The sequence below is a fragment of the Pinus tabuliformis genome, chromosome 2_2 (genome assembly GCF_031772625.1).
Source record: "Pinus tabuliformis cultivar Carrire ecotype Pingquan chromosome 2_2, CPIR1, whole genome shotgun sequence".
NCBI classification, from domain to species: domain Eukaryota; kingdom Viridiplantae; phylum Streptophyta; class Pinopsida; order Pinales; family Pinaceae; genus Pinus; species Pinus tabuliformis.
The window spans coordinates 101,253,537-101,278,942 of record NC_142300.1 but is presented as its reverse complement, the minus strand read 5'-3'; the positions used below and the strand labels follow the sequence as shown (position 1 = coordinate 101,278,942).

The 25,406-nt window shown below is 40.5% G+C and overlaps 1 protein-coding gene across 2 annotated transcripts in view; it reads left to right on the top strand.

Moving 5' to 3' along the window:
• The window catches only part of LOC149191589 (RING/U-box superfamily protein), a 184,537-nt gene extending 159,335 nt beyond the window's left edge, over nucleotides 1-25,202 (top strand). For both annotated transcript variants that reach the window (XM_089404345.1, XM_089404346.1), the window contains exons 3-7: nucleotides 23,518-23,652; nucleotides 23,746-23,788; nucleotides 23,990-24,061; nucleotides 24,228-24,342; nucleotides 24,493-25,202. In XM_089404345.1, coding sequence (XP_089260471.1) covers nucleotides 23,518-23,652; nucleotides 23,746-23,788; nucleotides 23,990-24,061; nucleotides 24,228-24,342; nucleotides 24,493-24,644 — 517 coding nt within the window. In that variant the 3' untranslated portion in view covers nucleotides 24,645-25,202. The remainder of the gene's footprint in view (nucleotides 1-23,517; nucleotides 23,653-23,745; nucleotides 23,789-23,989; nucleotides 24,062-24,227; nucleotides 24,343-24,492) is intronic.
• Nucleotides 25,203-25,406: the final 204 nt, after the last annotated feature.

Genomic DNA, 25,406 nt, shown 5'->3' with positions numbered 1-25,406 from the left:
CGCTGAACATATACAAAAAAATTAAAATCGTTTTGTGCTTTTATAGGTTTGCATGCGGCTATGAGGCTCGAGGATGCAGCACGCAGGCAGCAACATACGTTCTCAGAAAAAAAAGGACCTTCTTCCTACGCAAGCAGACAAAATGACTTCCGTATACCCTTCATGTATTGCTTGGCCGTTGCTGTAAAAATTTAAATTTGCTTCATGTACAGGTGACGTCCAGAATCAATTTGCAGTGTTTGAAGGCAAGTAGACCATGGGTAATTCGAACTGTGACCTGAAAACAATGAAACAGGCAACCAGAACTTGGAAACAATAAAAATAAATAAAACCCTAAAAAACCAGCAAAAATTATTTACAGTTTTGTGACTCTGCAACAGCCAGATTGATCAGTTATTATCAAAAATATTTTTGATAACTTGAAATTGCTAATAAATTGCTTTAGAAAGTCTCTCATGCAAATCATAAAATAAACTAAATGATTAACCCAGGATCAAAACTAGCTGGGCTCTGCAATAAAATGCTTGCGGGAGTTGGCTGGTTCAGCCGAGAATTTCCCCAAACACCCACTGATCTTCTTCAACAAGATTTTCCTGCACAGCTCACTTTAACCATCAATAAAGAGAGAAAAATGGCACTAGATCTCCAATGCAATAGAGATACCTGCCATTACTTTAGAAACCCTAATACCATTCAAACCCTAGCATGTGAACAAGATACCTATGCTCAACAATACTCTTCATTAAGCTGTTATTAATGGCTTAAAATTAAAATATGCAGAAAATGAAATGGCTCATAGCACTTCAAGAGAGTAACACCAGCAAGCTTTTGACCCCAAAGTCTTTCTTTATTAGCACCAGAAACTATTTACAAGAGAGCTTCTTTAGCCAAAACTCAGATCCAATGATCTGAAATGACCCCTAGCACTCTATTTAAAGGAAATGATCCCAACGGCTAGTTCGAGTGATCCATGTCGAAATGATCTCGACCGTTGATGAGAATCAAGACATCTCTTAATCTCATCCGTCGATTTATTAAAAAATGATATTTTACATGCATTCACTCAAAATATTATTATTTTATTATTTTAGGGTTTTTGCTTTATTTTATAATTTTTTATTATTTTATTTTATTCTTTTTTTTAATTTTATTTATTTATTTATTATTATTATTTATTAATTTCTAATTTATTTTAAAATGGATCCTCGAACTTAGCCTTTGGAAAAATCTCCTAGGACCTAGGACTTAGGACTCATGAGGGGATTTAAAACATTTTCCAACACTCAAGACACTTTACATCATGACTTTTACAATTTACATCTTAAGGGGGAAAACCCCTTTATCATAGACCCTCATAAACCACCCAGTTCTGCGACACAACTATAATCTAGCAGATTAACACACTAGGATTCTCCTAAAATTCTAATGACAAAATCCATCCCGGCTTTGGGGTCAGGCTGAAGGAAAACTCTGCCGATCATGGATCGGTGAGACGAAAAACCTTTCGGGACGTAGATTACCATTAGAAAGTTAGGTCCACCTAGGCAATTTACATACACGACTCATATCTGCTAAGATTAATTACAATTCATACATGCAGACTGGGTTTACAATTTAAAATGATCAAGCTGCTGATGACTGCAGGATGGCATGGACATGTCGATCAAGTGCTACCCCTTTTTGCAAAGAAAAGGGGGGGGTACTGCATGGGTAGTTGACCGGTAGTGGTCAACATCTGGCTCTACTTGGGGACACGTTGCTGCACTGTAGGAATGTGAGAATCCAGAATCTGCACCCATGCAACACACAACAAAATATAAGTAGCGTCCATCCAAAAATCATCATATACATTAAGCACAGGAAAGATAAAAGCTCTTCATTTATTAACTATCTAGAAAAGTAAATCTAATCCTAAAACAGAAATAAAAATGCTGAAAAAAGGAGTAGGGTTAGAAATACAATACAAAGGATGCCCCATGGCATCAGATGTGTTCAATATAGTGTATACTGAGCATTTGCCTGCTTTCAGGCAAATCTATCGGCTGCTTGTCGGATGTGCCATGTCCAATTCTGCATATGGTAGGACTTTTCCCTATCCGAAAATCAAGCTGCTCGCGACTGTCTGACGCATCAAATCTTCTTCTCATTTTCTTTCTCTTGTGCTTTTTCTTTGTGGCAGGTTGTATCATTGATGACATGTAACTTTCTGTTTCAAAGCTATCAGATGAAGTATGTAAGATATGCGTGACATGTCTTTCTTTATCCTGTATCTGATCTTTATCATTTTTAAGTCTATCTGGATCACCTTCAATTAACCATCTTTCAATCGAACCAATGACCTCCTCATAATAAGATGGAACTTGTTGCGACAAATGAGAAGGCTCCTGATCTGTTGATGTCCCCTGGTTTCTCTCATCCTTTGACCATTGTTGAAACTTTTGAACTTGTATTTTAATGGCATCCATTTGACTAGAGTGTTCAACCTTTATAGCATTGATTTGCCTGACATGGTCTTCTTCCATATCTTTTATTACTTTATCGGTCTTTTCCTTTAAGTTCATCAAGCAATACTGCATAGAGTTTATTTCTTCTTTATGATTTGCTTGCATGGTGGCCAACTGATTATTATGATCAAACGTCATGATAGTCATTTCTTCATCCATAGTTAATAACTTGTTTTGCATAGAATTAATTTTCCTATCATGATCAGCTTTCATGGTCGTCATATTTTCCTCTAAGCCTGACATTTTGCTTTGCATGAAACTAATTACTGTGTCATGATTAGTCTTCATGGCCTCAATTTCTTTAGCATGCTGATTTTGCATAATCTCCATCTCCCTATTACGCTTTTCCAGGTGGGTGCATAAAGTTCTCACATCATTGACGTAATTAGTTTGATTAATCTCCATATTTTTTACCAGCATCATTAGTTCTTGTATAATTTGCTTCTGATCTTCCTTTTCGTTGTCACTTATCCCTGCTTTTCCATTATCATGAATTTGATCTGCAATAGTACAGGTGGATGACACATTCTGATATGAAGAATCGTCTTGGAATCTTTCACCGACAGCTGGACCTTTTATCAAATTACTTTTATTCTGTTGCACAATTTTAGGGGCAGAAGGCAAGCTGTTTGGATTACCATATCTATCTTTAAAAGCATTGACAATGTCTTGTAAAGAAGTGAAAGAATCCTTAGGAAAATTATTAAACCAATTCAAAGCATCACCCTCTATAGAAAAGACAAAAAGACGCATTTTGATATCTTCATGATTAAACTGAGGGGGTCTACAATATATGATCACTATATGAGCCAACAAGCCTAGATGCCTTTTAACAACGATTGAATCACCACCCGAGAACACAGGTAATTTGGAAATGGCCTCCTCCGGAAAATCATGGAGACGGTCAGTAAAATGACATGGTTTAAAAGAATAATCCATGATGAATAATAAGGGATGATAGAACGAGATCTCTGCTCAAGAAAATCAATAGATGAAAGGAGTGGAGTCGCCACTTGAACAATGAATTTGATTCTAAGATCCAAAAAACAACCAACAAACAGATATGAGAGAGGCTTCTTGCCTGGGAAAAATAAAAGAAATGGAGTCGCCACCCAAACAAGAACTGAAGAGAAGTTGCTGATATGACGAAAGATAAGATTCAAATGATGCCAAAAAATGTTGAATCTGCCAGTTCAAATGAGAGATGAGAAAGATGATGAAAAATGAGAAGATGAATGCCGAATAAACCAAGGACAGAAAAAACTCTTTCCCCAGCAACAGCGCCAAAAAATGTTGGCGTTGCCGGCTTAAACAAATGATAGAAAGATAAACGATGAATGATAAAAAGTCGTTGAAACGCCGAGAAAAAAATGTCCCCGGCAACGGCGCCAAAAAATGTTGTCGCACAGATTGTCACGACAACGCTCAGACCGGGGGCTGTCACTCTGATCCCCGATCTCTCCGTTTAAGCCTGTCTCCCGCGGCTAAGGGGGGTAGACCCTACAGAAAAATGATGAAAACCAACTGTGAACCAGTTGGGTGGGAGACACGATATGATAAGCACTAAATGGATTTAGAAGTTAAAAGACCAGTGCCTTGTGGGGTTAATGTTTAAACGATTGATTACCAGATGCTGCAGAGATATAAACCATGTAGAGTAACCATTTATCATCAAATTAATTTTTATCAAATGCAAGTAAATGCTTAAATGATACTCCAGCAACTGAAATTTCGAAAGATCATGTAAAAAAAAATAAAATTACTAAAGATCACATTCATGCAGCTAATCTTCAGATGAACATTGAATCATGTTAAACACTAATTCCCACGTCAAAAAATTTAGCCTCAGCAAAGATAATAAAGCATGATAAACCCCTGAGCTAATCTGCCAAAAGTTTCCACAATATATTTTTTATGCTTTCAGACAAAAATTTAATTTTAAAACTAAAAAAAAATCTAAAACTAAAACAAAATTTAAAATTTAATCTAAACTAAAACCCTAAAAAAAATATTCTTTATGAATTTTTTATTTTATTTAAAATAAAAAATTAAACCCTAAGGCATATATACATTTAACTAAATGAAACTAAAACTAAAAATGAAAACGTAACTAAATGAAAAATCGATTTTATTAAACCTACGCTTACGCTAAACCAACGCATGTTTATGTTAAACAAAATAAAACTAAAATTTAAAAAAAATCGAAACAAAACCTAACATTTATACATACCAAACAAAAAAAAGAAATCAATTTTTGATTTTAATCTTTTTTCTAAACCTACGCTAACAGAAACGTAAATCTAAATGAAAACGATTTTAACTTTAAACCTATGCCTGCGTTACCAAACTACACGACTTGTATAAAAAAAATCGATTTTGGTTTGCGTGTGTTTTGCAGGTCCATGTGCGGGTCGAAGGAAAGGCTGCGGATGCGTGGAGAGGTTGGACGGCGGCAGAGGGAACAATGAAGTGCATGAGGAGCTCGGGCGTGAAGCGGAGCTGGGCAGCGGATCGATTGTAATTGGCTTCGATGAAAACCTGTGAATCATTAAACCCAATTTCACTTGCGTGCAGGTTACAGGTGGCTGGATTGGTAATGGAGAATTTTGCAGATCGATGGGAGCTTGTTGGCGGGAGGGACGCAGAACACACGCACCCAGGGTCGCTTTGATGCCCACGCTAAACATATACAAAAAAATTAAAATCGTTTTGTGCTTTTACAGGTTCGCATGCGGCTATGAGGCTCGAGGACGCAGCACGCAGGCAACAACATACATTCTCAGAAAAAAAAGGACCTTCCTACGCAAGCAGACAAAATGACTTCCGTATACCCTTCATGTATTGCTTGGCCGTTGCTGTAAAAATTTAAATTTGCTTCATGTACAGGTGACGTCTAGAATCGATGTGCAATTTGCAGTGTTTGAATGCAAGTAGACCGTGGGTAATTCCAACTGTGACCTGAAAACAATGAAATAGGCAACCAGAACCTGGAAACAATAAAAATAAATAAAACGCTAAAAAACCAGCAAAAATTATTTACAGTTTTGTGACTCTGCAACAGCCAGATTGATCAGTTATTATCAAAAATATTTTTGATAACTTGAATTTGCTAATAAAATGCTTTAGAAAGTCTCTCATGCAAATCATAAAATAAACTAAATGATTAACCCAGGATCAAAACTAGCTGGGCTCTGCAATAAAATTCTTGCGGGAGTTGGCTGGTTCAGTCGAGAATTTCCCCAAACACCCACTGATCTTCTTCAACAAGATTTTCCTGCACAACTCACTTTAACCATCAATAAAGAGAGAAAAATGGCACTAGATCTCCAATGCAATAGAGATACCTGCCATTACTTTAGAAACTCTAATACCATTCAAACCCTAGCATGTGAACAAGATGCCTATGCTCAACAATACTCTTCATTAAGCTGTTATTAATGGCTGAAAATTAAAATATGCAGAAAATGAAATGGCTCACAGCACTTCAAGAGAGTAACACCAGCAAGCTTTTGACCCCAAAGTCTTTCTTTATTAGCACCAGAAAATATTTACAAGAGAGCTTCTTCAGCCAAAACTCAGATCCAATGATCTGAAATGACCCCTAGCACCCTATTTAAAGGAAATGATCCCAACGGCTAGTTCGAGTGATCCATGTCGAAATGATCTCGACCGTTGATGAGAATCAAGACATCTCTTAATCTCATCCGTCAATTTATTAAAAAATGATATTTTACATGCATTCACTCAAAATATTATTATTTTATTATTTTAGGGTTTTTGCTTTATTTTATAATTTTTTATTATTTTATTTATTTATTATTATTATTATTTTTTAATTTTTTTTAATTTTTAATTTATTTTAAAATGGATCCTCGAACTTAGCCTTTGGAAAAATCTCCTAGGACCTAGGACTTAGGACTCATGAGGGGATTTAAAACATTTTCCAACCCTCAAGACACTTTACATCATGACTTTTACAATTTACATCTTAAGGGGGAAAACCCCTTTATCATAGACCCTCATAAACCACCCAGTTCTGCGACACAACTATAATCTAGCAGATTAACACACTAGGATTCTCCTAAAATTCTAATGACAAAATCCATCCCGGCTTTGGGGTCAGGCTGAAGGAAAACTCTGCCGATCATGGATCGGTGAGATGAAAAACCTTCCGGGACGTAGATTACCTTTAGAAAGTTAGGTCCACCGAGGCAATTTACATACACGACTCATATCTGCTAAGATTATTTACAATTCATACATGCAGACTGGGTTTACAATTTAAAATGATCAAGCTGCTGATGACTGCAGGATGGCACGGACATGTCGATCAAGTGTTACCCCTTTTTGCAAAGAAAAGGGGGGGGCGGTACTGCATGGGTAGTTGACCGGTAGTGGTCAACAGGACTTTCTTGGAGTGGAGGAACACTCTTGGACCCTTGTATTAGTTCCTTGATGACTTACAATCTATTTTGGAGGATAACGCCATTTCTAGCCTCCTTGGTTATGTGTTTTTGTTTTGATCTCTATATCATCATCATGTATGTATTGGATAGTGCACTGAGTACCATTTTGATATAATCGATATATTCATGAACCTCCTTTGATCATATTTTGTCTTCTATCTATATTCTAATGCTGTGTTTGGAAACATGAACGAAAATCTTTAAAATTATGTTTTTTAATAAAAAAAATAAATATTTAATGTATTTTTTACAACGACCGAGTCATTGAAATTGAGCCGACTAAGTCGACACTGAGTCGGAGTCGACCCTCGGCCGAGTTGGAGTTTTAAAACATTGTTATAGACACACACACATATTATAATGCCTCTATATTAAAAAAAGAACATGCAGAATGCCAAATTAGTTGCATAATATATGAAAACATGCATACTTGTGCTACTTGTAGAAGAATACTACATTATTATGAAGTTGGAAATTCCATCTATGGTACATTTTTCATTAATTATTATGTTGAAACTTTGAAGGAAAGCATTATGAATAAACTAGCAAGAACATTAAAATGACAAATGTAAATGACAAGAAATGTTCCACCATCACCTATATTGGGATCCTCATCATTGGTATCATCCTTTATCTTTTGCCTCTTGTCTAGCTTTTGTCTCTATCTTAATCCTCTAGGGTCATCAGTTAACACCACCCAATTTTGATAAAACTGATTAATTCAGACTCTAAAATATGGTAAAGAAAACTTAACATGCCTGATCAATGATTTTGGTTTGAGTGAAGGGTACATTTTTGCTATGGCCATGACAAAGGAGTTCAACAATCAACACCACCAATGTCAGGATACATAAAAGGTTTGTTTTTTTTGATTAAATGCCAATTACATACTCCCATATGTGATAGAATCCAATGAAAATGCTGCAATCCTACCAATACCCTAATATTATTCAGTTTGCTGACTTTTGAATGGGATATGAAATTCTGCTTTCTCGATATGAAGTCCAGTGAGGTTGGAATCACTCTCATATCTTGAAACAATTGATGGTAATGCTTTCGTTTGTACTTTAAGAATTTTACATTACTATTAATTGCTGGCATTTTTGGTCGAACCTACTCAAAAGCCAGAGTCATGGTTCAGCATGTCCAAGGAGTGCCTAGGGAGCATGCATTGGGAAATTAGGAAGTGCTCGGGGAGCATGCTTCCAGCTTCTGGAGTTGCCTAGGGAGTGCCACGCTCCCCACAGTGGCAGGGAGCATCCCAGGGAGCCACAAAGTGCACTCCCGCTTGGAGTGCATTTCTGGGGGGGAGCAGCTGCTGAGAGAGTGCTCCTGACAAGATAGGGTTCAAAACTTTAACCCTGTACTCTCTGTAATCAGATATTTTCCAAACAGGTATGCAGCACATTTGTTGAACTGCAAATCTGACACAACTTGTTTGTGTTCTGATATCACTTGCTAGAGTGAGTTGTCATCTATCCCTTGATATGATTCAACAGGGTCATTGGACTTCACTTCTTGCTTTGGTATTTTTATTCTCCCATGTCAACAAGGGACAACCGCAAACCTGAGGAGGCTTGAGGTTATGACGAAAGCATTTATTTACAGAAGGGGTGCACATAATAGATTAATTGCAAACCACAAACATGGAGAACACCATAGAAATCAGGTGTTCTACCTTACATGTACAATTGCATTTTCCATTAGAACGCATTTACAATGCATTACAATGTACATGAGCATATGTGACTGCAGAGTGAGGACACCTTGTGTAATAGAAGAGTGAAGACTGTATAGCAAACTGCATACATCAGAAAACTCGGCTAACCAATCTGGAATCTAGGAGTGTCTAAGAACATAAGAGTGGACAAAGTGAGCCATGTTCCCATATTTATACAAATACAGTTACAGATTTCTAAATTCAGTTACTATCATAATGACAAATCTTATTGGCAGATCAGTAGTGTTCAAAAAAACATGTAAGACAGTCCATAGTGGTACTATGTGTCAGCTTGGTATTGGTGCTTGATGTGATGCAGGGGAGGGACTGTTGCTGTCTGAGTCAAGCTTGTACCGAGAATCTTCCTGCCTGTCACTGGAGCAGACCATGGTTGTTGCTGTTGTAAACCTTGCCTTGTTGCAGTAGCAATGTTGGATGGTTGCTATTGTTTTGTTACAGTTTTAGCAGTGACTTGGTCATGGTTACAAACACTTAATAGAATCTTAAACCTTATTGTCCTGCTCCAGGGATAGGAATTGCGATCTTCACCTGCACATGGATAATCAAACTTTTGATTGGTGGTTTTACTTGCTGGATTAGTTCTCCTCTTTTCAGCTGTCATTATTTATCTTTAATTATTTCTCCTAATTCTTCTTCCATCATTGCCAACTCGATATAATTATTCTTTTGGCATTTCTAATTTACAGTAATTCCTTTTTGGAAGGGTATGTGGGACAGTTAGATGTCTTTACCTTCTTTTTCTTTATTTTTCCATTCCGTAGACCTCTCTGAGAGTGGTTCTGACCTCATATGGAGAAAATAGAATTTTAGATCCCACTTAAAATTCCAGCAGACTTAACAGTTTTCAGGATTTCAGGATTGGGGGGATTGCAATGTTTCCATTGGATTCTATCATGTATGAGGGTATGAAACTCACATTTAATCAAGAACACCAAACCGTCTATGTACCTCGATGTTGGTGGTATAGATTATTGAACTCCTCTCTGATGACCCTAGTAAAATTGTACCTATCACAAAAAGAAAATATCGAGTTGACATCTTAAGTTTTTTTTAATCTTATTTTAATGCTTAGAGGGTAATATTGATGATAAGGATACCCATTATGCAATGAATTTGATGATATCTAGGCATTTGTTGTAGTATGAATTTTTTTATGGACTATAGAGACCATCTAGAGCCTCTTTGTTTGATGATATCTAGGCATTTGTTGTAGTATGAATTTTTTTGTGGACTATAGTGTAATATCCCTAATTAGCCATGGCTAATTGGAATATTCGATTTTGCTCAATTTTGCCTTCTATAGTTATTTATAAATAAAAAGGTGAGGAAAAGGGGGACATAACTCACCTTTAGAATAAAGTCACTTCCTAGTAGTACAATGTTGTGACTTAAAGGGGAGCCAAGGGGGCCAAAGGACCACTTAGAGATGGGGTCCACCCAGACACTTGGAGGGATTGTGCAGATGGAAAGGAACACGTGGCAAGAAAGGGACTGCGTTGGAGGAGGTGGGCCTTGGGATTGAGAGAGGCCAACGCTATAAAGGAGAGAGGAGCCTCCTCATTTTGTCATTCGATTATGTGCATTTGAGCTAGTCACTTCGACTTAGAGCACGCTGGCTGTTTAGCTGGTCTGCAACACTGTTTAGTGCATCGAGTGTCTCCATTCGGAGATCTCACCCTTAGCCCTGGGGGACTTCGAGTGCCTGCTCGGGCAAGGTAGTTTTCAGTAGTCTTTTGCAAGAGGATTTATCTTTGGAGGGAGGAGGAATTGAGCATTTTGGATAACTGCGCAGTCTTGAGAGAGGGACACAGTTCTTTTGGTGGGAGTTCCAGATTGAGGGTTTTGCAGAGGATTTGAGCTAGATATTGAGCAGGAGATCATCCCTTGCATATTGGAGGATTTTGGCAGAGTTTCAGGCGGAGTGTTGGAGGATTCTATTCAGTGGCAACGCAGAGCCTTGAGGGACAATGTAGATCCCCAAGGGGGTGATTTTCGGGGGCGGCTATTTCAGAAAAGCTTTCTGGGTTTCTTGAGTAGAGTCTGATTCCAGAGTTTCAGCATTTTTTGAGGGGGGGAACAGCTCCAAATCCTCATTTGATTTCCAGCAGTGGCAGCAGCACGATAGTTCTCCAGCAGCTTGGATGCAGTTCAGAGATAGGTCATTCCTTTGCTATTCTGAGTGTATTTCTTCACTTGCTTTGTGCAAATCGAGGTGCTACCTGTCTGATCACCTCTTGTACTCTTTCCATTACTCAATATAATAAAATGGCTTAGCATGTCTCTCTACATTTCTTGAGTATCTGCTTATATTTCATGTTCACATTATTATATATTGTACCACTGTTATTTTTATCACTTTGAGTTTCCCGATCACTATATCATTTGGACGTGTTTGGTTGGAGTTTGCTTGGGTTTGAGGGATATCCCGAAAACGGGATATTACAGTGGTATCAAAGCCTAGATCTGGTTTAGCCTGTAGAGCTAGCAATCTATGACACCGAGGCAAAAGCCCTACATCTGTTACAGAGGTAGGAGATACAGAGACACTGGGTGTTGGTTGGAGAACACCTACGGAGAGGGAGACTATGTTCGGGTGGTGGACACAGAACAGGAGGAGCTTGTGGTGAACGCAGAACAGGAGGAGCCTGTGGTGGACGCAGAGCAGGAGGAACCGATGGCAGATGATGACGGGAAGAAATTTGCAGACATGCTCCTCAAATCAGTGTAGGATCTGTCGAGGCAGATCGAGGTAATGGGGCAGAGATTCACGGCGATGGAGGCTAGACAGCGCGAGAGCCCACGAGTTTTCCAGGTTGGAGAGGGATCAGGTGCATCTCACCATTTGCCGGAGCAGGGTGCCACTAAGCGTGATACTACTCAGCAGGTGGCCTCACATGCCCCTATACGCTCTACCATGCCCACTTTCCTAGGAGCAGATATGGGGGCCGGAGCACAGCAGGAGGTAGAGCCCGGTCATATGGGCAATTATTTTGTGGAGTACTAGGCTTATGGGCAAGAGTTCAAGGATGCTCTCTCATTCAGAGACTTTGTTCAGCTCCAGCGGGATAGTAGACCCCTCGACCATCACAGAGGATACCGGCATTATCATGATGGAGACACCCACCGCACAGCTAGTAGATTTCACTTGCCTACGTTTGATGGCTCATCAAACAGTTCGGCAAAGTCTTGGGTGGAGAAGCTGGACATCTATTTCCAGCTTAACCAGATGTCGGAGACGGAGGCCATCAAGGTGGTGACATTACATTTGGATGGTGAGGCCCAAGACTGGTGGTTCCATGGGTTGGTTACACTCGGACACTCCACAGTGACGACATATGTCGAGTTCACCAGGAGACTGATAGAGAGGTTCGACCGGAGGGATCCGGAACAACATTTTGTTGAGCTGACGAGGCTCAAACAGACCGGAAACCCAGAGACCTACATTGCAGACTTCTTGAGGGTTTCAGTGATGGTGCCCGATCTATCCATGGCACGGAGGATCTACATGTATGTTGAGGGGTTAGCAGAGCCACTTCGGGGTCTAGTCAGGTCCACTAGACCAGCCACACTCCAGGATGCTATTAGCAGGACCCGGTACTTACAAGATACCTTACCCAGGACTCGGACACCTTACCCCCAGAGACAGGCTTTCCAACCTAAGGGGAAGGATGTGAGGATTCCGCCTCCAAAGGGGAATCCAGGACGAGCACAAATTGATGATGATGCCAGGAGGGAGTTGAAGAAGAAGCGATTGTGCTTTACCTGTCAGGAGCCGTGGGCACCGGGACATAGATGTGCTGCTGGCAAAGCACATTTTATTGAGGTCTTCTCCGAGAGCAGTGGGGAAGAGGATGAGGAGGATGATGTGGAGGCAGGAGGTAGTCATGTCGCGCAGGATCGTTTGCCACCTCCACCACCAGCAGCAGGTGGTGCAACGTTTGCACCTACTGGAGGGGCCCTTGCAGCATTGCGAGGAGTCCCCAAGTATTTGATGCTGCGCATACGGGGGACAGTACGTGGCCAGCGGGTATCAGTTTTGGTTGACAATGGGGCAACCCACAACTTCATCGATGCACAAATGGTTGAGCGGAGAGGTCTATAGGCATAGAGCTTCGATGGCTTTTCAGTTTTTGGTCCCAGGAGATCAGACCATGGTGTGTGCTCGTTATGTTCCAGAGTTATCAGTGACGATGGGCACCTACACACTGACTGACCACTTTTTCGTGGTCAATATTCCGGACACCAACATGATATTGGGTGTTCAGTGGCTTATCACTCTAGGGAAGTTCATGACAGATTGGAAGACCCTAGAGATGGAGTGGGATGATGAGAAGACAGGGAAGCATGAGAAGATACGGGGACATCACACATATCCGCCTCAGACTATTTCGGCTCATCGGATGGAGGCAGTCTTCCGGAAGGGAGACATAGAGTGGGCAGTGGAGTTGCATGCATCAGAGGCAGGGATTACAGGGCTGACAGTTCACCCAGAGATACAGTCCATCCTTGACCGGTATGCCATAGTATTTGGGGAGATTCCGCCAGGACAGCCACCAGACCGGGGGTTTGAGCACACCATTGAACTTGAGTAGGGCATACAGGCAGTGATTATTACCCCCTATAAGCATCCCAAGGCCTATCGGGATGAGATTGAGCGGGCCATTCAGGAGTTGCTGGCTCTTGGGCACATTCGGCCGAGCACAAATCCTTTTGCTTCTTCTGTGGTGTTGGTGAAGAAGAAGGACGACACATTGAGGATGTGCATTGACTACAGGGTCCTGAACAAGAAGACCCTGAAGAACAGGTACCCCATACCCAGGATCGATGAGTTGATGGATGAGTTGAGAGGAGCCCGGTTCTTCTCAAAGATTGATTTGAGATTTGGGTACCATCAGATTCACGTGAGGGAACAGGACATTCCCAAGACCACCTTCAGGTGTCACTATGGGCACTTTGAGTTTTTGGTGATGCCCTTCGGGCTAACCAATGCCCCAGCTACATTCTAGTCTTGCATGAATCACATCTTCCGCATTCACTTAAGGAAGTTTGTGTTGGTATTCTTTGATGATATACTCATTTACAGCAGGACTTGGGAGGAGCATCTCCAACACATTGAGACATTGTTGTGCATCTTGGAGGAGCAGCAGTTCTATGCCAAGCTCTCCAAGTGTGAGTTTGGATTGACGAAGATGTTGTACTTGGGACACATCATAGGGGTGGACGGAGTGAGAGTCCACGAGGAGAAGATTAGGGCCATCAAAGATTGGCTGGAGTCGAGGAATGTGATGGAACTTAGGGGATTCGTTGGTATTTGTATTTACTACCGGAAGTTTGTCAAGATTTTATCACAACTCGCTGCACCCCTGACATATTTGACGAGGAAGGGGGCATTCAGTTGGTCAGATACAACGCAGCGAGCCTTTGACAGGCTCAAGGAGGTGATGAGCAGCTGCCCAGTGCTTGTATTACCAGATTTTTTGTAGCCATTTGTTTTGGAGTGTGATGCGTCGGGAGAGGGGATCGGTGCAATATTGATGCAGGGAGGTCACCTTATAGCCTTTGAGAGCCGGAAGCTCCTTCCGCACGAGAGATTGTATTCTATATACGACAAGGAGATGTTGGCCATCATGCATGCATTGGCCAAGTTCCGACAGTATTTAGTGGGTAACAGGCTCAGGTTCTTTTTGGAGCAGAAGCAGCTACAGGAGAGGCAATAGAAGTGGATCAGTGAGATCCAAGCATATGACTGACATTGAGTATGTCAAAGGTAAGAACAATGTGGTAGCAGATGCCCTTTCACGTAGACTAGCCACGTTGTCTCTTATGAGCTTGGACACAGACTGGAGGGCTCGACTCTTAGTAGAGTACTCGAAGGACAGATTTGCATGTGAGGTTCTGGATGGGCAGGTGGCAGATGATAGGTACAGGGTGATCGATGAGATCATTTACTATAGGGACCTGATCTTTTTGACTGAGGGATCTCAGCTCAAGAAGAAGATTCTCCAGGCATCACATGATTCACCTTTGGCCGGCCATCAGGGGTTTACCAAAACCTACAGGGCCATTAGAGAGAGGTTCTTATGGAAGGGCCTCAAGGAGGACGTACTCCAGCATATCTGGGAGTGCGAAGTTTGCCAGAGGAACAAGGGGGAGATGAGCCATCCCGCAGGATTATTGTAGCCTCTTCCCATTTTGGAGGGGAAATGAGAGTGTATTTCGATTGACTTCATCATAGGGTTGCCCATGGTATAGGGCAAGGATTGCATCTTTGTCGTCGTTGATCGACTGACGAAGTACTCACACTTTTTCGCCATCTCCGCACACTACACAAAAGCACAGGTGGCCGAGCTGCTCTTCAGAGAGATCTTCAGGTTACATGGTCTTCCCAAGACCATCACCAGTGACAGGGACAACCATTTCATGGGTGGATTTTGGCAGGAGCTTTTCCGGTTGGTGGAGACGGAGTTGACACCGAGTACCAGTTATCACCCACAGACGGACGGGCAGACAGAAATAGTTAACAAGTTGCTGGAGGGCTACTTGCGTAACTATGTCAGTGGGCAGCAGCGAGCATGGCTGAAGTGGCTGCATCTGGGGGAGTACTGCTACAACACTACACATCACATGTCCATCAGTATGTCACCATTCTATGCTTTGTATGGATATCATCCTTTATCTTTTGCTGACGTGATGTTTGGTGCTAGCAAGGCTTCGAGAGCCAAGATTTGGATCCAAGAGAGTCAGGATATTCTCTGAGCTCTCAAGGATATTATGGCTACAGCGCAGAACCAACAGAAGCTGTATGCTGACAGGGGTTGGGTAGAGAGACAGTTTGAGGTAGGGGACTTGGTCTACCTATGATTACAGCCATACCGATAGTCGTCACTGAAGCAGAAGGGGGCTAAAAAGCTCAAGCCCCGCTCTTATGGGCCATACAGGGTGATACGTAGAATTGGACAGGTTGCGTATGAGTTGGAGCTGCCCCAAGGTAGCAAGATTCATAGCGTCTTTCATGTATCATGCCTGAAGAAGGCATTGGGATAGCATGTGACAGTGACAGATGAGCTACCGCCCATAGATGATGAGGGGCATTTGGCGTTGCAGCCAGAGGCTATTATTGATACTAGGGAGAGGCAGCTACGGAGCAAGATGGTCTGGGAATTATTGGTGAGGTGGAAGAAATTACCGGATGAGGATGCCACTTGGGAGAGTGAGAAAATTTTGCAGCATCCATCACTTCAGTTGCTTGATGACAAGCAACATTTTGCCGGGGGAGATTGTAATATTCCGAATTAGCCATGGCTAATTGGAATATTCTATTTTGCTCAATTTTTCCTTCTATAGTTATTTATAAATAAAAAGGTGAGGAAAAGGGGGACATAACTCACCTTTAGAATAAAGTCACTTCCTAGTAGCACAACGTTGTGACTTAAAGGGGAGCCAAGGGGGCCAAAGGACCACGCAGAGATGGGGCCCATGCAAACACTTGGACGGACGGCGCAGATGGAAAGGAACACGTGGCAAGAAAGGCACTGCGTTGGAGGAGGTGGGCCTTGGGATTGAGAGAGGTCAATGCTATAAAGGAGAGAGGAGCCTCCTCATTTTGTCATTCGATTATGTGCATTTGAGCTAGTCACTTCGACTTAGAGCACGCTGGCTATTTAGCTGGACTGCAACACTGTTTAGTGCATCGAGTGTCTTCGTTCAGAGATTTCACCCTTAGCTCCGGGGGACTTTGAGTGCCTGCTCGAGCAAGGTAGTTTTCAGCAGTCATTTGCAGGAGGATTGATCTTTGGAGGGAGGAGGAACTGAGCATTTTGGATAACTGCGCAGTCTTGGGAGAGGGACACAGTTCTTTTGGTGGGAGTTCCGGATTGAAGGTTTTGCGGAGGATTTGAGCTAGATATTGAGCAGGAGATCATCCTTTGCATATTGGAGGATTTTGGCAGAGTTTCAGGCGGAGTGTTGGAGGATTCTATTCAGTGGCAGCGCAGAGCCTTGAGGGACAATGTAGATTTTTCAGGGGTTGGCTATTTCATAAAAGCTTTCTGGGTTTTTCTGGGTTTCTTGAGTAGAGTCTAATTCCAGAGTTTCAGCATTTTCTGGGGGGGGGGGGGACAACCCCAAATCCTCATTTGATTTCCAGTAGTGGCAATAACATGACAGTTCTCCAACAGCTTGGACGTAGTTCAGAGAGAGGCCATTCCTTTGCTATTCTGAGTGTATTTCTTCACTTGCCTTGTGCAAGTCGAGGTGCTACATGTCTGATCACCTCTTGTACTCTTTCCATTACTCAGTATAATAAAATGGCTTAGCATTTCTCTATGCATTTCTTGAGTATCTGCTTATCTTTCATGTTCACATTATTATATATTGTACCACTGTTATTTTTATCACTTTGAGTTTCCCGGTCACTATATCATTTGGATGTGTTTGGTTGGAGTTTGCTTGGGTTTGAGGGATATCCCGGAAACGGGATATTACATATAGAGACCATCTAGAGCTTCTTTGTTGATGTATTTTTTGGTTCAAATATAGATTGCACTTAGTGCTATTTTGGTTCTATGCAACGTTGCTATATATAGGAAAAACTTCTCATATTTGTGTATAATGGTTTGGATTCATATGGACGCACATGAATTATTTTATTTTATTTATTCAAAATTTGAATATTTATGTAGTTTTTGGTTGACTGGTCTTTTGGTCCATTTTTTTTTCCAGTTCCTAGTTTTGGAGTTGACTGGATCGATCACCAATCCAGTTTTGATAATTTTGGTTCATTCTCCATTATTCATTTTTAGTTTTAACTTTTGAGTCTTGATACTAGACACTGATAATGTTAAACCAAGTCTTTGACTTGTCATTTTTGACTAATTTCAACTTATTATTCCAGTGTTTAGACTTTAGTATCTAGTATTTTGTTTAGTACTAATTAAATTCTAGAATAATGAATGATGAATTGAAATTAATATACACAATATGTTGTTATTTCTATTTTATTGACTCATTTATGATGTATGAATCAATTTATTTCATTATTGAATTTGTATTTCAATCCTATCATATTATTCTATGTCTCCCCATCCCCTTCAATTTCCTTAAAATTTGAAAGTTCCCCCCACATCCCTTATGCTTATCTGATTGAAAATAACGTTTAATTTGGCAATTTGTTCAACTTTTATTTGGAAGTGAAACATACCAAGAAAGAGGATGGAACAGGAAAATGCTATCATAACATCCATGGAATGATCATAATAGGTATTACAGGTATTACTCATCTTTTGAGGAAATAAAACATACGATCGAGGGAAAAAGGTGAGAATGTAAAAGAACGTTATTCGGTGGAATCATATGAAATGAAATGAAATGATATTTTAAGGTCCATGAGACCATTAATTCCCTGTTTTTCGCTTTTTGCAATTTAATCCTTTTTTGATTCAAATTGATGATGAGCTGGCCCAACCTTCCAACAATCCCCTCGCTAAAAAGACAATGCCAAGAAACTGATGCTAACATGTTCTCATAACTTTCTCTGATGTCTTTGAATGCATCACATTCCAAAATGAAATGTTTTTCCGATTCCACAGCCCCAGACGTGCAAAATGTACACACCTGTTCTTCCCAAGCTTCTTTAGGCTTTTCCACCATCCTGTTTCACACCGAAGTTGATGCGAGTTGGTCCTTAATTGAGCAATAAGAACCTTTGCCCTCCACGAAATGCTAACTCCAATGAACTCTTTGTTGTAGATCACATGTAGGGTTGAATTCCTCAATGTAATATTTCTTCCTTCTACCCAACTCTTTTCCCCATCCCTTTTTACGAAACTTCTCCATAACAAAATCCTTTAACTTCTTGCTATTTGTGGGACAGGGATTGAGGTAGATATTCCATTTTTGCATCCATGTGTAGTTTTGTTTCATCCATGTTTTCTTTCTTTTACTCATGCCTTCATTGAAGATAACATTAGGCCATCTACCTACTCTCATTTGCTTAATTCTTTTTAGATATCTTATGAGCCGCACCATAGCGATTGCTTCAATGGGAGTTGCTCCTGTTTCATTCAAAATTATCTCATAAGGTACTAAACTTTTTATTTTGAACTTGCTCATGATCAAGCATTTTTGGATTTTCTCAATTTGTTTCCATTTTGAGACAAGGGTGCCGCTAGCCCACAATTCACACCCATATAGCATCATTGGACAAACTAGGAGTCCAAAAAGCACTTTAATCGTTTTCCAATCCCATAACTCTGCCTCTCTACATCTGTTTTGAAGAGCATATAGTGCTTTCTACCCTCCTAAAATTCTCCTTTCTCCAATCCTCCCAATTGAGTTTGTTGTTGAAATCAATCCCAAGGTACTTGTACTCATTTACTTCTTCAAGAATGCTGTCTTCAAAGAAGAAAATACGCTGGCTCTACTTCCTTTTATTAGAGAAAATCATTATTTTGGTCTTGCTAGTATTGACTTGCATCCCCATTGCTCTACAAAAATGCTCAAGGGCATATAAGTGCATTTGAAATCCATGGGCCGATTTAGAAATCAATACAATATCATCAACATATAAAAGAAGCTTTATCATAGATTCCCCCAACCGAACACCATCTCCACCTTGAAAATTTAGCCACTTTTCCAATTTATCAATATATAGACCAAAAAGAGTAGGGGATAGAGGGCAACCTTGCATGACTCCAATGTCACTTCTAAAGCTTTTTGGAATACCTACTGAGGTTCTAATTTTGACTTTCACTTCTTCATAAATTCTATGGACAACAGCTCTATAATGCACATGAATTTCAAGTTCTTCCATTCTACGCCACAACTTACCCCTAGGGACTGTGTCAAATGCGTTTTTGAAGTCAACAAAGCAGCAAAATACTTCTTCTTTGTCCTCCTAAACCTTTTCAACAATGTGTCTTAACGTGATGCCATGATCCACTGCAGAATGTTTCGGCCTAAAACCCGCTTGTCCTCTTGCCCTCTTTTCTTTTACTTTTGCCCGCTTACTAATTCTGTTTTCTACCATGCTGTCGAAAAGCTTTGCAAACAAAGGATTGATCGTAATTGTTCTATAGTTGGATAGATTATTAATGTCTCCACTTTTAAAAAGGGGTATTGCTAGGCTAGTTGTCCAATCTCTTGGGAATCCTTGCTGAATGATGTTGTTGAATATTTCCATGATGTGCGGTGCAAGAGCGTTCATCCCCCTTTTTAGATACTCTGCTTGAAGTTCAACCAGGTCCTTTGCCTTTCCTGTTTTCGGCTTCTTAATTCCATTCTCCACCTCCTGTAACATGAAGAGCTTTGAAGTTGTGTTGATCCTGGGGGGGGCTCTGCCTCAGATCCTTTCTCATAGAGTTACCTTGCATATTGAAACCATTGATTGGCTGTAATATTATTTTCAATTTGTTTCTTCCTTGGTTGCAGTTCCTGCCAGAAAAGCTTTGGATTATTGTTGCTTAAATATATTAACTCTTCTCTCCTTTTTTTTTTTCCCATGGAAAAATCGTAATTTTATTAATGAAAACAAAATTACATGTTGCAGATGCTAAAAAACATTACATCAGGCAAGTCTAAAGACTGCTGATCAGAGGTTCAATGAAAGCAAACTAATGTACAAATAAGCAGACTAATGTACAAAATGGGGAGAGTCATGTTTTTCTCCCCTTCTTCTTCTCAACCTTGTGCCACTCCCCTTGAGTCGACATCGAAGATACGAGTGCAAGCGAGTTGTCAGCATCAGGTCGAGGATTGTCCTTATCAGAATCTGAATTGTCTGATGTATGTAGTCATTTTGTTCCACTGGAGTCCTTTGCATCTGGCATCTTTTCCGACTGTAATTCCATAGGATCTTGTGGAGTTATCTCCTGTGCTTCTGGTTCTTGTTCCCTGGTTATTCTTATTGGGTATGTGGTCTTCCACAACCACTTCCTCCTCCTCATCAGAGTCATGGGGGGGGAATTGCCAACCCTTGGGTTGTTTCCCTGTTTTCTTTTTTCTTCGTATATCTTTTTTGGCTTTCGATCATGAGTTTTGTAGGTGACTTGTTTGCCGACAAATTCTGCATCTAAACGCTGTGTTTTCATAGTTTAGTATCTTTGTCCAACTCCACTGTTGGTGTTTCAGCAGTGTGCGATCCGATAAGCTTTTGCTGAGATCTACTTCCACACATATACGAGCGAGAATATACATTCTTTCCTCCAGTCTTTGTGTGTCCATTTTGATATATCGCCCAATGGAGTTGCTGATACCAACAAGGCCCTGTTGATCCCAAAAATGTAATGGAAGATTATGCAACCGAACCCATGCTGGCATCCTGGAAACAACCATAGTATTAGCATCGAATTCTGGAAACCAAGGTGTGATTAAGAGGCCCGTGGATCCCCAGAACCATGGTCCTTCCTATAGTATAATGTCTCTTGCCTGAGATGAATGGAATTTGACAATGAAAAACCCCTTTGAGCATAGGTGTATTTCATAGTGAGTAGTCCAGTTTGAGAAAATCCAATGGAAGAGCTCAACAGGTTTTGGCCAAAAACAGTTGAATCGATAGATTAGGGCTTGTGATTCAAAAGTGTTATATTGAATATCTGTTTCTGGTATATCTATGTTTAATTCTGGAATATAATTCAATTGCTCCACAATATATGGGTTGGGTTTAGTTCCAGCTTGCTTTGATGTTGCTGTAGGTGTGTTTTTTCCTTGTAGGATATTCTTGAAAGAAAGTCCTCCATTTTTGTGCTTTTGTTGTGTTCGTTGTTTTTTGTTGTACTACTTCCAATGCCTCCTCCTGAATGTTTTGTTTTACTAGAGGTCGCGGCTCCACCTCGCAGCCTCAGGTTGAGTGTTATGGTGGACACTGACATAATATTGTAGTCCTTCAGGAGTCTAGTGTCCTGTAGTGCTATGCCCCCAAATATTAGATGTTGTAATCCGACAGGATATCCAATATGTTGGGAGATGAGATACTTTAGATGCAGTACACAATCGGTTGTGAGAATCCAAACCAGAAAAGACGTCCCCGAAGGGGTTTTAATAATAACTTGAAATCGATGAAAATCTACCAAGTGTGGGGAATCTGTGTCCGCTTGAAGTTTGCAATGCCATACTGCTCCAAGTACTCTTTTTTGCAAATCGTTGTGTGGATGCGTGATAGGAGAAAACCCCTTGATTGCTAGATTCTTTAGGTGCTCTGTTTCAGTCAATGGAGATAACGTGTATGTATCATAATCCAGAGGCAAGAGTAGTTTAACTGTTACCTCAGTGTCCAATAGGCCCAGCGCCACAGAGTGAAAATCCCCATCTGTAACAGTATGCAAGCATGTTTGCATAAAATCCCTTTCCCCCATACCACTGCTAACAGGTCGGTGATACTGTGGGTCTGGGAAAAAAGGAGGGTTTCTGATCGCGTACACTCCAACCAGTGTAGATCTGTTGTGGCCGCGCAGGAGCATACTGTAATGGAGCAATAGGTCCGCAGATAGCCACTCAGCCGCCACCTTCCCACATTGCTCAGAACCATTCCTAATGGGATGTATTATCCGAAACCACACTTTTTTAGCATTGATGGCTCTTATCATAGTGGCTGTCGTGGATTCCTGTACATCTGCCTCAGGTTGCATCCGGTACTCTGCGATCCAGAGTATTGGTCGCCGACCCATCATAGACAATAATACAGATGCCCATCTGGAGGAAAAAAACCGCCAAGTTCCGGACTCTGCATACTTGGAATCCTCGTTCCTTCTGGCCCTGGGCCTATCGGTAGCCTCCACTCCCAAACCCGTGATGCCTGCGTGTGAAACCCTAGCACTCTCGCTCGCCATTTTTCAATCGTTATCCATTAACTCTTCTCTCCTTCTTTGCATGAACTCATCGTTTTTCCTTTTTAGTATCTGCTTATATAACTTTACATTCATCTTCTTCTTTCCTGTCTTTTTCAAGGTTCTCCTTGCCATTTTGCATTCCTCATAAAACCAAGCATTTACAGGAAAACAATTTGATTTTGCTTTCCTATTTTTTGCTCTTTTGCACTTCTTAAGTGCACTTTCAATTATATATTTGTTAACTCATGACCGTTGAAGCTTTTGAAACCAGTTTTCTCCTTCTGAATTAATCTCACATTGTCTTGAAGATAGTACAATTTTCTTGTGTTAGAAGGTTTTCTCCCCTTGATAAGAAGGCATCAACTATATTCCTGGATGGTAACACTGACCGTGTACAATCAATAAAAATTGTGTCTGGTTGAGCCTCTTTGCCAGAGTAGATTCTAAATTGCTTTTTTGATTTGCAAGTTCTACAAAGTGTAGGCGGATTCAATTTTTTCTTTTTGGGCAGTTGCTTCCTGCTAAAACAAGCACATACACACGGACTTGTGAAAGCAAGCCTTTGGTTAAGCTGCTGCAGATGGGGTATCTGTTCCATCAAATCGCTTCAGACTGGTACCTGGCCCCACCTGCTGTCGCAAGTACGAGTGTACAACGAATAGGAGCACAACACAAGCACAAGCGTTAATGGTGTATATGAGCAGAAGCACAAGCATTTCCTATGTGAAACTTGAACCCTGGCAGGGGCTTTAATAGCACCCTGCTTTCATTGACCTGGAAAACCCCACTGTTGATGGCAGGTTCAATGTTAATTTTTTAATCTTTGTTATTTCTTTCTATTTTGATTGTCTTAAACGTGCACTTCGAGTTGAGTTAGATAGATGGCTGAATTTAAAATGCATAACAGGAGTCTTTGAACTTGCCATAGCATGCAAGACAAATTGTAAGTTATTTTGTAGGTCTGATGATCAGTTATCTTGCAGAATTTGTCTACAGCAAACTGAAGAATCTCTGGCGGAACTTGGATGTGAATGTCGTGGAGAGCTTGCAAAAGCACACCGTTCATGTATAGGATTGTGGTTTAACACCAAAGGTTCTAATAAATGTGAAATATGCCAGTAAGTCTGTGTTTTACAAGTACTTGCAATTTCTGCTTTCTTTAAAACCACAATTTTGAAATATTAGGCACATTATCCTCATCCTTGCTGCAGGCATGTAGCTTCAAATGTTCCAGCACCAGTATCCCAACCCATTGTAAGTGTTTGCTTTACTTACTAAAATTAATTGTACTGACTTCACAAATTTGGGCATTAGAGAAAATTTTACCAGTATTGTTGAAAACATAGTCAAATGTACTTGAGCATTTTGTGTTGTTTGACTTGGGGGCCTAATTGTATCGCATTAGCAGTATGCAACTTCACTCTGTCTTTTATGATGTAATGCATGGCGTGACAGCAACATTTTTGGGTTTGGAGAATGAATGGTTCCTATGAAGGTTCTGACAGGTCGCAGAGAAGACAAACAGGGGTACGGAAATTTTAAAACTCATTTTGTTGATAACTGACTCATTTTTCAGTATTTATTCTCATGTTTTGCTGATTTCATTGAGTCAGTATAATGTTGGTTTGGCTCAATGCATTGATTATTCTTTAACAATGCATGAACAACGCTGAGTGGCTGATTTTCTTTTCAGTTGCGTTTTCACCCACTTTGGGCAGCTCTATTGATCCTTATTGGCGGGCTTTTGTTCGATGTACTTATATCCATTTTTCTTGGCGCTTCTGCTCTTCCTGTTAATATAATTATTGGTAAACAGGAACAGTTTGGGAGTTTCAAACGTTTTTTTCTTTTAAAGGAAATTTTGAACAAGTTTCTATAACAATGATCGAGTTTCAGGTAATCTGTTCACTTGGAATTGTCTACATTAGGAAGCCTTATAGTATTTGTCATATGCACAGGTGTGTTGGTAATACTAGGACTAGGAACTGCTGTGCGTCTCGTTGTGGAGTGTTGGCATGAACGTAGCATAAGGAGAGCTCTTCAAAGGATGGAATTAGACGCAGATATCGATCACTTTCAGGAGAGGCCACCGATACAAATTTCTGCGTGAAAGGTCTGGCTGAATTGCTAGCATGTAAATGCATTCATATATTGTAAATAAAATAACAACTAGCAAGGTAAGTTTTTGACTTTCCATTGAAAAAATTGTTAATTTTTGTTAAGCCAATTCAATAATATTGGGACTGGCAGAAAATTGTGGTGGTTTGGGATTTGCAGGGCTGCCTGTGAGATTAGTTATGGCCTAATTCTAAAGCGGAGATACAGAATAAAGTTGTAAATTCTCTTTTTGATGATAAATACTCCGAAGTAATTTGTTTATGCCTACGTAAGCTGGGTTGTGGCTGCAAAGCTTTTCAATAGAGGCTTAAGATGGTCAAAATTTGACAAAATGGTTGGTCTACAGGTCATATAACGTGAAGATATATATTCAGGTTTCGTGAGTGTTTTCTTTGGCCTAATTTTAGTTGGCAAACTGAATTTGAGATGTTGGGGTGATTTTATCCTCGATGTACCTCATATGCCTAAGGTCTGAAAATACGATTTGCCTAAGTTACGACATTTTTGATAAGATATTGTTATTAATTCACTACTTCATATTCAGATATAATAGCTAGAGTAACCTTTTCTCTTATTATAATGGATACTTAACGTTTTATGATAATGTTTAATGTTCTTTTTCGATGAAGCTTCATTAAATTCAGTAAAACTCATACATGATCAAGGCTTTCCGCCTGCTGGGGTTTGACCTGGGGTCATTATGGTGACGACGCCCCCTCAAAACCACTACATAATAGACCACGAAATGGATATT